Genomic DNA, 13,376 nt, shown 5'->3' with positions numbered 1-13,376 from the left:
CAGTCATAATTATCACGAAGATAATTGCATATAACATTCGAGGGGTGGGCAAATCTACAATGTAGAAGTTGCGCGATATTTTGAAATTTGAATCTTAGGAATGAGCTGTTCAGACGTGATTTAATCGCTTTTGATCTATACAATGGTTTTCTGACGTCTGGCATTCGCTACAACAGTATATAAGAAAGTTCGTACATGCACACGGAATACCACCAAAAAACTTCAACAAAAAGAAAATGTAATCTGTTAACGATGGACCTAGAAGAACCAGGGCTACCCGCCCAGGCCAAGGAAATGGGTTGAACAGTAGAGAAAAGTGAAACTGATCATAGTTATTCTAAAAGGTCATTACTCCAGCTATCAGGAAATATAGTGGTGCAAACGCATTTCCGGTTTCTAAAACTCCCATGCGAAAAGAAACATAATATGAACTATGTAGTTATGGTGGTTCATAATTCTCAATGACAACCATTTCAAGCAAAGAACTTACGATATCCACTTCCCCCTTTCTGAAGTTAATGTACACGACTTCATTATAGATTTATAGTCAACGGAAGGGCTCTCCCCATAATACCTATGAACTTTACTTTCTTTTGGCAAATCTGGTTTCTCTAGACAACCAAATCATAGGCAATAGATTTTTGACTGGCAAGTAGCCTTCCCTCTCTCCAAAAAATGGTGGCTACTAAAATGGCAATACAATACTTCATTTCTAATTTCTAATCCTCAATAGCAGCTCCATTTTCTTCAGCCTCTTGCTTCTGCCTGTCTTCTTCTGCAGTACGAATCAACAACAATGAAGGTAAAGCAAACAAATAAGACAATTGTTTCCTAGGAAAGATAGTTCATTTTAAAAACTAAGCTAAGCCTCTGCATAAATCTTGTTTCACCATAAGTTTCAATATATTCCTTACCAACTGACTATAGTTGATGCACAAAAAGTACTTACCCATAAGTTGGAATATTGCCTTCTGAGTACGTCTTTCCAGCTTTTCAAGTCTCTTCTGCACATCCCTCCTGAGGTCCCAATTAGGCTTCTTTGGAGCAATGTTTACAAATGGATCCTGTTCAACTCTTCCAAGTCAGTTAAGCAGCAAGACGAGGGTAAAACACCTCATCATTATCCATAATGCAAATGTTTTATAGTAGAAGAACTAGAACCTCGGTCTTTTGTGATGGAGGTGGCTCAGTGGCAACTGGATCTTCAAATTTTGGTAGGACTGGTGGAGCAAGCTTACCCTCCTGAAGCTGTTTATCATGAGGAAGGTAGTTCCTGAACTTCATGTTCAGAGTCCTGCAAAGACCACCGCAATTAAGATAACAGATCAAGCAAATGCCAAATATAAATGTTTATCAACAAGGTCCTTAAAATATAAATCAAGCACAGCTTCATCATACACCTTAATACAACATTGATCAAATACAAGGTTCCTTCAAAAATAAATTACAATGAAATATATCCAGCAACACTATTTGCTAACAAAACCATCAATGCACTAATTGAAAAAAAAAAGTGTTCATATGCATGAACAGCCACATGAGATGGCCACCTCTAGAGGAATTATTACCTATCAAAGTCACTGCCAAAGGCAAAGCATGTTAATCAATCTCAGTGATTTACTGATGCGGGCATTGAAATAAGGAAAGAACCCATAGAAAAAGAAATCAGTTTTCTCTAGACTCATCATTTGATGGCAATTTTATAACGTTTTGCTATTTTGGATTTTTAATATTTTAAAGTTTTTTAAAAATATTTTCTACTTTGGCTTGGTTTACATCTGGAGGAGACCACCCCATACAATGATACAAATGCTAGGCCTTGAAGTTGCAGAATGTGCCATTGCTACCAACTGTGAATGACGTCCGTTGAATAAGCTGAAAAAATAACTAATAAAATTCTCAATAGTTACTGGTCAAAAAAGATGACCACTTGCCTGCAGAAGTTTTTCTCTTTTTTTGCTTTCCCTTCTCCAGAAGACCCAGTTGTTTCCCAGCCTCCATTATCGAGCTTGGAATTAGGATTCCTCATCCACCAACAGACCTCATTCTCTTTCTATTGCTTCTCAGGAAATTTCTCTCCCCGGCCTCTGTGACAATGGGAAACACTTAGTCTATGCTTACTCAATACGACATTGAAGAAGTCCAGGAGCATTGCAACCATACCTACTTGGTATGCCTTTTTGCTTTACCAAAGGTTCTGTCAGCTCGATCGAAATGGTGCTGGATTCATCTCTGCAGAGGAGTTCTTGTCTGTGCCGGAGTTCGCTGTCAATCATCTCTGTCAGAGATTATTAAGGATGGTCAATGGATTGAATTTTAAGGAATTCGTGGCATTCTTGTCTGCCTTTAGTTCTCGTGCAACTCTGCAACAGAAAATCGAATTTATATTCAAGGTTTATGATACGGATTGTAATGGGAAGGTCGCCTTCAATGATATATTAGATGTGTTGCGGGATCTGACTGGTTCATTTATGTCTGAACAGCAGAGGCAGCAAGTTCTGACACGTACTTGAGGAAGCAGGCTACTCGAAGGATTCTTTGTTAGAGCTAGCTGACTTCATAATGCGGCGAAGGAATTTCTATGGAGGGCGAGAGAGGTTTCAGAGCAGTAGGAAGATGGAGGTCTGAGGTGTCGATTGAAGCCAAGACGTTCAAGTTCGAAGAGGAAAGGACCAAAGGCAAGGTTGTACTGAAAATCAGAGAGAATAACAGGGCGACAGTGTTGGTGTCAAAGGAGGTTATAGCATGGATGAAAGGTTTCGTAGATGGGGCTATCAACTCTGGTAAGTTGAATGGTTGGAAAAACTCCATGTCAGTTCCAGGCAAGAGATATGTAACAGAACTGAATAGAAACAAGAAGGGGTGGTTCGTCACTGTGGTGGAGTTTTTTGGAACAAATGGAAAACAAATGCTTTGTGTGCCGGAAGGGAGATTGCAGAAAGGGTGGATGGCTTTTGTGCAGGTGCTGCAGTCTTACCTTGTAGCTTCAGAAGAGAAGGGAGTGGATGGAGGGAAGGCAACTGGCCAAAATCTTGAAGACCAGAGTCAAAAAACTCAGGAGGAGGCAGCATTGGCACCTCTGGGAGTGTAGAAGTGCAAGGCCATTTGAGTCCTGAAATGGTGGTTGCTTGCTCTTCTATTCATCGAAGAATATTGGTAGGAGTGGGGAAGGAGGAATGGAAGAAAAGAATGGTGTTAGTGGCTGATAAAGGGGTGACAGATTGGAAGAAGGTTCTGAGTACAGTTGCAGGACAGATAGGTGCTGGGAATGAAGCAATGCTGCTCCCTTTTGCGGAGATGAAAGCCGTGCTTGATGTAGGCAACCGGGAACTAAGCTTCAAAGCAGTTGTGGTGGATGGAGCTCTGATACAGGTTCAGAACTGGAGCCCAATCTGCAATGAAGTCGAAGTTCAAGATGGGTGTGTTTGGCTGAAGCTAATAGGCCTTCCATTTCACCTATGGCGGGACCCTGTCCTTGAGTATATAGTGCAGAGCCTGGGAGGTGTTTTAGTGAAGGCTGATAGACGTAACTTGAGTGCAGTGGAGTTACATGTTGCTGGTGTTAGACACGAGAACTTGCCGAGGTTCTTTGATATCTGTTCGGATGAAGCTTGGTACAAGGTGTGGATGGCTTCAGAAGTCAAATGGTCGTGGTGGGAAGGAGGTCCTAAGGTTGAAGATGATGAGATGGCAGGGTGGTGGACACGTGGAGGGAAGAGGGAGGGCGGTGAAAAGGTGGAGCAGATGAAGGTTAAATCTGGGGTTACTGTGTCGGCTGGGGAAAACCAAACAGTAGGCAACCTATTTAAGGAAATTAATTCAAACAGGTTTGAATTAGACAAAATTAGGGCGGGCTGTTCATCTTATGCTGACGTGACAAAGAAGCAGATTGCTTCTGGGAGCAGAATGGCTTGGTCCGAGCCAGTGAAGGTAGTAGTGGGTGGGCTGAAGATTAAACTGGGACAAATTTGGAAGGAGCCACGTGACAACTTAAAAAGTCGCGTGGGTGGGTTTGAAAATGAACCGGGCCACTCATTTAAGGGCCCACGTGACAACTTAAGTGGCCACGTGGGCGGGTTGAGCGGGCCTAATACCGAACACGGGTCTTTTTCGAATGACCCACGTGATAACTTAAGTTGTCACGTGGGTCGGGGTAAGGAGACACAACATAGACCATTACTAGACAGCGAACTTGGTCTATCTTCGTCCCAAATGGTGAGAATGGACGGAGGACGTTCGCAGCAGCGGAAGTTGGAGAAGGGGCGACGCTCCTTAGATAGGCCGAATCCAAGATATGCAAGGGAAAGAGCAGAAGAGAGGGAAGAGGCGGATGAAGGCTGGGTGCAATGCAGTGAGGAAGATGAAGATTTGGACGAAAGCTCAAATGATGGTACCAGCGTGGGTAGTGTAAATGACGGAGGTGGCTATGTCGAAGGTGGCATGGATGGGTGGAATATTGCAAGCTTATTTCAGGGTGAAGGTTGTAATCGGACTAGGAATCTAGAGTGTGCAAGGTTCACCAGAAGGGGCAAATCGGGAGAACCTGAAGCAGAGCAGGAACATACCTCCTAGGGGTGATTCAGGGGTAGAGAGGAGAGATCACTAGAGTGACCAAAGGACAGAAGTACTTTCCAACCAACTCAGGGAGACAGACATTTACCAACCTCTAGAACAAGAGAGGGAGGCCGGGAACAGTCCTTTTCCAACCTTTCTATCAATCCCAGGTAACAAAGTGAATTTGGGTTGTGCTACTAATGTGTCTCCTGTGTCTTTGGTTCCAAATTCCGTCCCGGCGCCATGTACTGTAGCCCATGAATATGCAGCCAAGCTAGATGGTGGATTGTCCGAGGTAGTGGAGAAGGAAGTAAAGGATTGGGGGAGGAGCGGGAAGAGAGGTATAGGAATGAAAAAGTGTGGGAAATCATTGAAAGAGTGTTTTGTGAAGTTGAAGGAATTCTGACTTGGAGGAGGGGTGGGGAGGAAGGAAGAGGGGAGGGGTCAGTAGAGAGGAAGGAAAGGAAGGAGGGTAGAGTGGGAGAGGAATGTGGGGAGAGAACATGGCTGGAGGCAGGTAACAAGAGAGGGGGGATGGTTGGAGAGGAGAGAAGAGGGGTGAGGAGGGAAGGGTAGGGGGCAGAATTGGAGGGGAAGTGCAGGAAGGATAGGGGTGGAGGATTCGGTGAAAGAGGACATGATAGCAGAATTTGTGGAGAAGATGGGGTGTAGGCTGGAAGATCTGAATGTGCTGAAAGAAGGTCTACAAAAGAGGAAGAAGGAGATAAAAACAAAGAAGAGGAAGCTTAGTGAAGTAGAGAGATTGAAAAGAAATGTAGAAGGGGATAAGAAGTTTGAGGCAACAGGAGATAGAAGAAAAGGGGGAAAGTAGTGGGTAGGTAGAGAGGGAGTCAAGAAAGAAGTGGAAATGAAGATACTTAGTTGGAACATGAGGGGAATAGGGAATGCAAGAAAAAAAGCAACAATAAAAGAGGTGATAAGGAGGTATGACCCAAATATTATTCTGTTACAGGAGTCCAAGAGAATGGAGTTTAATAATAGTTGGGCGAGGAGTGTATGGAAAGCCAGGGGGGTTAGCTGGGTGGTTGCTCTTTCGTGGGTTGTGCGTCGGGTGGGATTGTAACAATGCGGAAGTGGGATGCGGTTGAAGGCCTGGAGGAGCTGATTGGGAAGTATTCGGTTTCCATGAAATTTAAGCAACAAGAGGATGGTTATGTATGGGTGCTCACAAATGTATATGAACCAAATGACCACAGAGAGAGAAAGGAGTTGTGGGAGGAATTGGCTAATGTTGGAGGACTGTGGAATGGGCCATGGTGTGTGGGTGGGGACTTTAATGTGATTAGATACTCGGAGGAAACCAATAAGATTAATCAGAGGGTGACAAAAAGCATGCGAAAGTTTAACAAGTTTGTGGATGCCTTTGAGATTAAAGAGATTCCTTTAGCCCACAAAACATTTACATGGTCAAATCTCCAATCTAGTCCCATCTGCTCTAAGTTGGATAAATTCCTGTTCTCTTTGGATTGGGAAGAACATTGGGGAAATTTGGCTTCGAAAGCTCTCACAAGGGTGACCTCGGACCATTGGCCCATAGTGATTTGTAAGGAGGAAAGGAGTGGAGGACCCGCCCCATTTAGATTTGAAAACATGTGGTTACTCCACCCTGGTTTTACCAATAAAGTAAGGGAGTGGTGGTATGACTGTAACCCAATGGTGGATTGAGATGGGGTAAGATTCCATAAGAAACTACAATTTGTGAAGGCAAAGGTCAAGGAGTGGAATCTTTTGGAGTTTGGGAGGTTAGAAAAAAGAAAGAAAGCGTCAATCGACCAACTTGAAAACATTGACTCTAAAGAAGAAAGGGGAGAATTTGGAGAGGAAGATAAGGAACTCAGGAGAGGCTTGAGAAGACAGTTAGAGGATTTCTTGCATGAGGAAATAAGCTGGAGGCAAAAATCTCGGTGTAAATGGTTGCAAGAGGGAGACAGAAACACTAGGTATTTTCACTCTTTGGCAGATGGAAGGAGGAGGAACTTTATCTCGAAATTCGTAGTAGGTGGAGTTGAGTTAACACAACAAGAGGAGATAGTCGGGGCTTATGTGGAGCACTTTAAATCCATTCTAAGAAGGCCGGTAAGTAGAAGGGTGTGGGTAGAAGGTTTGGATTGGCCAAATGTAGGGGTGGAGAACAGGAGAAGGTTGAAAAGAAGATTTGATTTGGAAGAGATTAAGGAGGCTATGTTTTCTATGGATAGAACAAAAGCTCAAGGGCCGGATGGGTTCACAATGGCTTTTTATCAAGACTGTTGGGATATTTTGAAAGATGATCTTTTGCTGGTGTTTAAGGAGTTTGTTTTTCAGGAGAGGAATTATCAATCCGGGTGTGAACTCTACATTTATAGCTCTAATTCCAAAAAAGAAAGATGCCTCCCACCCGAAGGACTTTAGGCCAATTAGCTTGGTTAATAGGTTGTACAAGATCATTGCTAAGGTGTTGTCATTGAGGTTGAAGGAGGTTTTTCTAGACATCATCGCACAAAATCAAGGAGCATTTGTGAGTGGAAGACAAATTGCTGATTAAATCTTAATTGCTAATGAGAGTGTGGAGAACTTTAAGAAGGCTAACAAGAAGGGAGTGGTTTGTAAGTTGGACTTGGAAAAGGCTTATGACTTGGTGGATTGAGAATTATTGAGGAAAGTTTTGATCAAATTTGGGTTTGGTGGTAGATGGTGCAATTAGATCATGAGTTGTGTCCGGAATTGTCATTATTCAGTGCTAGTGAATGGGACAGTGGTAGAGTTCTTTCCAGCCAGTAGGGGTATAAGACAAGGAGACCCTCTCTCTCATTTCTTGTTCATACTAATTGTGGAGGTCCTGGGGAAATTGATTCACAGAGCAAACTCGAGGGGTCTCGTTAGAGGTTGGAGAGTCGGGAGGACGAAAACCCCCCTCACTCACTTATAGTTTGCTGCTGACACGATTCTATTCTGTGAAGGTGGCAATGTGAGCTTTATCAGGAACTTGAAGTTGGTGATACAACTATTTGAGCAAATGTCTAACTTGAAGGTGAACTTTGGGAAAAGTTGTGTAACGGGGGTGAATATGGAGGAGGAAGAGATTAGGGAGAGTGCAGAAGTGTTGGGGTGTGAAGTGTCAGAGTGGCCATTGAATTACTTAGGGTTATCATTAGGTGACAACCCTACAAGGGAGAGCTTTTGGAACCCGGTGGTGGAAAGGTTTGAAAAAAGATTGGTCTCTTGGAAAAAGAATTACCTCTCTCTTGGTGGAAGAGTTACATTGATTAAGGCCATGCTTGCTAATTTACCCATCTACTTCTTGTCTGTGTTCAAAATCCCAGTGAAGGTTTCTAATAGGTTGAAGAAGTTGATGAGAGACTTCTTGTGGGAGCCGGGAGAGGAGAAGAGGGACCATAGAGTCAGCTGGGAGGTAGTGTCCAGGAGTAAAATTTGTGGTGGTTTGGGACTCGGGAATGTTAGGAGAAGGAATATGGCTCTTCTAGGGAAGTGGTTGTGGAGGTTCCCCTTGGAGAAGGAGAAGCTATGGGCTAGAATAGTGGCAAGTATACATGGGCTGGAGCACAATGGTTGGGATGCTGGAAACAAAGCTACAAGCTTTTCTCCTTGGAAATCCATTCACGATCTACTTCTAGTATTCTCCCCCAATATCAGGTATGATCTGAATTCCGGTAACTTCATAAAATTCTGGGAACAAACTTGGGTGGGGAATGCCCCTCTAAAGGATCAATTTCCTTCTTTGTATGCTCTATCTGATCTTAAAAATGAGCCAGTTTCATCCTTCCTTACCCCGTCCTCTTCCAATTCTGGGCTTGGGAGGAATTTGGGTCTCAGAAGGGCCTTAAGGGATTTAGACTTTGCTAATATTTCAAGCCTTCTTGAACTTCTTGATAATGTTGTCTTAGACCCCACAAGGGCGGACTCTAGAATTTGGACCCCTACCCTCACTGGCTTCTTTTCTTGTGCTTCCTTTTTCAAAGTCCTAAGTCAGTCCACCAGTCCTGTAACCCCCCCTTTCCCTGTTGATGAGGTTTGGTGCAGAGCAATCCCTCCTAGGGTTGATAGTTTTTGTTGGTAAGCCTATTTGGAAATATTCAACACTGGTGATCTACTCCAAAAGAAGCGGCCCAATACTTGCTTGTCACCCCATTGGTCTGTTCTATGTAAAGCGGATGGAGAGACTGGTTTTTTCCTACTGGAGTCTTGCCATTTTGTAAGGTCAATTTGGGAATGAGCTTTTTCCCTCTTTGGGTGTAGATGGAACCCTCCATTAGATCTGCAGGGCCTTTTTTCCCCTTCTGTTTTCAGGTGGCGTAGGAAAAGGGGTAAAATAGCAAAGTGCACACAGACCAAGTCAGTAATGAGCGTGTCTTGGACACCTCCACCTGCTGGGTTCATGAAATTAAATTTTGATGGTAGTAGGGGGAACCCTGGACAATCAGGGATTGGGGGTGTCTTTAGGGATGGAGAATGGGGTCATTTTTGCCTTGTTCTCAGGCCCAATTGGAGTGAGTGACTCTCTTAGAGCTGAGATCTTTGTAGTTATGGAAGGAGTCCAGAAAGCCAAGGAGATGAACATCAAAAAAATCTTAATTTAAGGGGATTCGGAGGTGGTGATAGGGTGGCTGAATGCAGACAACAATGGTTTATGGTGGTACAGTAATCAGAGGAGGAAAATTGAGTGGCTGGTGCGGGAGATGGAAAAAATGTTTTGGGCTAAGTTGTAATTTTTTGTCTCTACCTATTCTTTTGTTTCTTGATTGTACTTGGAAGATAAGTGTGTTTGTCTTCCTTATGTAACCTCTTTGGTGAATTAATGAAACTGTTATTGATCGAAAAAAAAAAAAAAAAAAAAGATGACCACTTATAACTTCCTCCATAAGTATTATTTTTCGAGGTCAAATCTCCAATTCCACTTGCAAGGTAAGGCCCTATTCATAGTCCTCCCCTCACCTTGGACTCACACACCCTATTCCATGCAACCATATGAAAAACTTTCTCCCCATCATTAGGCCCCTCCTAAAAATGTCTCTACAAAGTTTCTCTACATGTTTGCAAACAAGGCATGGTGAGCAACGACAAATAGTAGCCAGCAGGTGAGCAGATTTGAGAGGGTACTTTGTAAAAGGCCTACTTTACCTCCTTTTGAAAAGTAGTATCTTTTTTAGCCTGCTAGCTTACATCTTGAACCTTTCAATTATGGGATCCCAGATAGCTCCAGACCTGTAATTAGCACCTAACAAAGTTTCAATTTTAGTTCTATCTTCAACCTATGATAGGGTATCAGTCAGTGGCAACATTTGAACCTGTTTTTTTATTTTCTCTCTCTTGGGGTTGGTTTTGGTTTGTTTAGTTTTAAGGCAATTTGGAGTCGTTTTAAGGTTTGTTTGGTTTGTTTAGTTCTAAAGTTGTTTTAGAAGTCTATATCCTTATTTAAGGCTCCCTATGGATTTGCCTTAGTTTTAAGGCAATTAGGAGTTGTATTTGGTTAGATTTTTAGTCAAAATTAGAGTCCATGAAGGGAGATGAGAACTATAAAGAGAGTCATCATAATGGAAATTTAAGATGAGAACTATCATAAAAAAGAGATGAGAACTAATGAAACAAAAAATTTCTTTTGAAGTTACCTGTGCGCCTTCTCTATCTCTTTTGTATCTGTAAAGGTGTTATCTTTATTCTCTCTCTTATTTTAGATCTGAACTTCTTTCATTCATAATTTTTTGATTGGTAATGGAAACTTTTATTGAGTATTTAAAAAACCTTGATATATACAACAATTCCTTATCACTTTTTTTTAATCAGTAACAATATGAAGAATCTATATAAATATATTAAGGTGAAATGTGTACGTAAGAAGGCTTGAGGATGAGGGAAATGGAATCTAACAGTATTTTTTGCCTTTTTTTCATAGAAATTACAAGAATGCCACTCTCTCCTACCAATTCTCTCTCTTGCTTTTTTTTCTTTCAAATTACAAGAATGCCACTCTCTCTCCTACCAACTCTCTTTCTCTTACAAATTACAAGAATGCCACTCCCTCTCCAACTGAAAGAGATCTCAGCTCAACATCTCGACTGCTAGGGGACCTGCAATCAAAGGTAGTCGAGTTCAAGTTCGAGCCGAGCTCGAACTTCTAAGCTCAAGCTCAAGTCTCTAATTCGAATTGAGCTTGAGCTAGATGACACATCGACCACTGAGGGAGACCTTGGCTCGGCACCTCGGTCACTGAGGGGGGTCTCGGCTCAGCACCTCGATAATTGAGGGAGATCTCAACTCGGCACCTTGTCAACTAAGGGAGACCTTAGCTCGACATCTTGCCTGCTAGGGACAGCTGGACACTTTAGCAGCTGAGGGAGACCTCGGTTTGGCACCTCAACAATTGAGGGAGACCTCGGCTCGGCACCTCAGTTGCTTGAGAGACCTGCAATCAAAGGTAGCCGAGCTCAAATTTTCGAGCTTTTGAGCTCGAGCTCAAGTATCTAATTCGAATCGAGCTCGAGCTTGATAGTTTATGAGCGAGCCCCTACAAGGCAAGGCCCCCTCCGCTAGTTTCATTAATTAAAAGCAATCAAGCATTACAAGAGGATGTTAGTTTACCATACAAATAGATCTTGTGAGCATAACCCCTGCTAACTCACCTCAAAAACTACTTTTTACATTTGAGCCCAAAATAATTGTTGCCTATTAACCCCCTATTTAGCCACACAATTAGTCAATCTTTGTACACATTGGACTTCTAGCTGCATGTCTCTTGAAAACCATCTAAAGCACCTGATTTCATTTCTGCAGTTCCAATAAAGCAGTACTAGTCTTCATTAACCAACTGACAACTACTTTGGAGTCACCTTCAATAAAAATCTGTCACCTCCCATTTCCTTGACTTTTTGCACCCTAAATACTGCTGCCAAAAATTCTACCTTGACTGAATCTCCTTCAGCTATTGGACCTGAGTACATCACAAGTATAACCCCATTCTCATCCCTTATTTACACCCCAATTACAGAAGGCCCCGGATTAACCAAACCACTTCCATCAAAATTCAACTTCAACCATCCCCTTACTGGTGGGGTCCATTCCTTTTTAATTTTGGATTTTCCATGACGATCCTGCAACTGCCCTCCAATTCCGGAAGAAATCATCCAATGTAGATCTGAGAACAGGTCCATTGTCTTCACCTAGTGTGCTACCCTTAATATAATACTTTTAGTTAATGTCTCCTTGCTTTTTTGTCTGATAAGTAATAAGGATTTATTCTAAAGCAGATAAATGCTTTTAGAGATTCTTTTTCTTTGACTTCTGCTTGTAAGCTGTAGGAAAATAACATAATTAAGAAAGTATAGTTCTCCAAAAATGATACCCTCCAATGGACCGACATGGAAGGCCTGTTTCCTTGTGGTGATCATTTCCATAAACTTGGGATCGGTCTATGCTCTGCAACATGCTTCTCCTGTCCCCCCTCCCCAACCCTCTCACCCTCTTTATATTCTCCACACCAACAATAGAAACCTTTTTTTTTTCATATAGCACACACGCTCTTAATCAGTTCCAACACAATTGACACTTAAAGCAACGTAAAGAGTCAGAAAAACAGATTCAAACAACTAGAAAAAAAAAGGTGAGGATACAAGGTAAAAAGACTTACTTGTCTTCATTAGTTTCATCTGCATCCTCCTCTTCTGGTTTATATTCTTTTTGAGTCGAATCTTCATCCGGAGTGTTTAGAAGCTCTTGAGCTGCTCTAAGAGCTTTCAGCCTCTCACGTCGAGCTGCCGCAGCTTGCTCGATTGAGTCCTCTTCGGTAGTCATGGCTTCACCTATATGACATGGAAAAAAAAATTGACGAAAATAAGCACGCGCAATCTACTAATTATCCAGATGGCTAGATGGTGAAATCCGTGGGAACTCGAACCAGATTGGGGTCCAATTCCATTTTCACCCTCTATGACTGAGGACGCGGCTCCACGAGGCAACATGTATCGACAAGAGCAGAGACGGGAAAGAGGAGTCGTGCAAAAAAAAAAAAAAAAAAAAAGACCTCTACCTGCAATTCTCCTGAAGAAGCCATGGCTTGAAGGTCCAAACTCCAAAGGCCCATCGGGGGAAAAATTGAAGTGAAAAGGAATAAAAGGGAAAAGAAAGAGAAATGAAAAAGAGAAGCTTACCAAACCAAAAACCTTATTCCTCGCCCCTTCGTCACGAAACGAGCTCCCGCTTTCGCAATCGTAGAAACAAGCCAAGAATCGAAGAAATTCAACTCCGCTCAGCGGTTCTGGTTTCAGAGGAAAATCGGTGAGGTACCGACTAACGAGGTTAAAGTAGATTCCACATGACCACATCTTAGTATTACGAACTGGGCCTCTAGGCCTGGGCCTTATGTCGGTGTGGATTAAAAAATTGGGTAAATTACAAAGAACCCAATAAGTTAAAAAAAAATTCTCTTAGACTTTAACCTTACGACAAATATACCTCTGTTAGACTTTCCTCAATAAGTTAAAAAAATAAAAAATTCTCATTCAGTTGTTTAAATTTTTTAAATTCCTAAATGACTAATTTCTTATTTATTTGAAAGATTTATGATTCAATTAATTTTTTATGAACATTGAAGTCCTTTCATTTGGAGAAAATGGATATATTTTTAGTCAATTAGGGTTTAAGAAGAAAAGGAACATTTAGATGAATATTTTGGTAATTTAATGTATTTGTTGTAAAGTAAAAATTCAGGGGCATTTGTCCTTGGCCCATAGTGAAGGGAGTCTTTGTAATTTATCCTAAAAAATAATATAATTCAAGAGGAAATTTAAAATTATAGTGCACTTTGAAAT

General features: G+C 42.0%; 1 protein-coding gene and 1 pseudogene across 2 annotated transcripts; one reads left to right on the top strand and one right to left on the bottom strand.

The window, feature by feature from the left end:
- Positions 1-386: 386 nt before the first annotated feature.
- On the bottom strand, positions 387-12,942 carry LOC148864102 (Cwf18 pre-mRNA splicing factor). 2 transcript variants are annotated; one of them, XM_088976814.1, is made up of 5 exons: positions 12,717-12,942; positions 12,197-12,368; positions 1,162-1,294; positions 950-1,064; positions 387-775 (listed from the first exon to the last, which is right to left on the bottom strand). In XM_088976814.1, the coding sequence occupies exons 2-5, from the start codon at positions 12,358-12,360 to the stop codon at positions 720-722; spliced, it is 468 nt and encodes a 155-aa protein (XP_088832940.1). In that variant the 5' UTR covers positions 12,361-12,368; positions 12,717-12,942; the 3' UTR covers positions 387-719. The 2 variants fall into 2 exon arrangements, with proteins under 2 accessions (XP_088832940.1, XP_088832939.1); XM_088976813.1 differs by having other exon boundaries at positions 12,596-12,899.
- LOC148864103 (uncharacterized) lies at positions 2,096-2,628 on the top strand (annotated as a pseudogene).
- Positions 12,943-13,376: the final 434 nt, after the last annotated feature.

The sequence above is a fragment of the Nelumbo lutea genome, chromosome 3, assembly GCF_056320005.1.
Source record: "Nelumbo lutea isolate HS-2025 chromosome 3, American lotus-T2T, whole genome shotgun sequence".
In the NCBI taxonomy this organism is placed as follows: domain Eukaryota; kingdom Viridiplantae; phylum Streptophyta; class Magnoliopsida; order Proteales; family Nelumbonaceae; genus Nelumbo; species Nelumbo lutea.
Note: the sequence above shows the minus strand (reverse complement) of the source record. Positions and strands in the feature narration are given on the sequence as shown.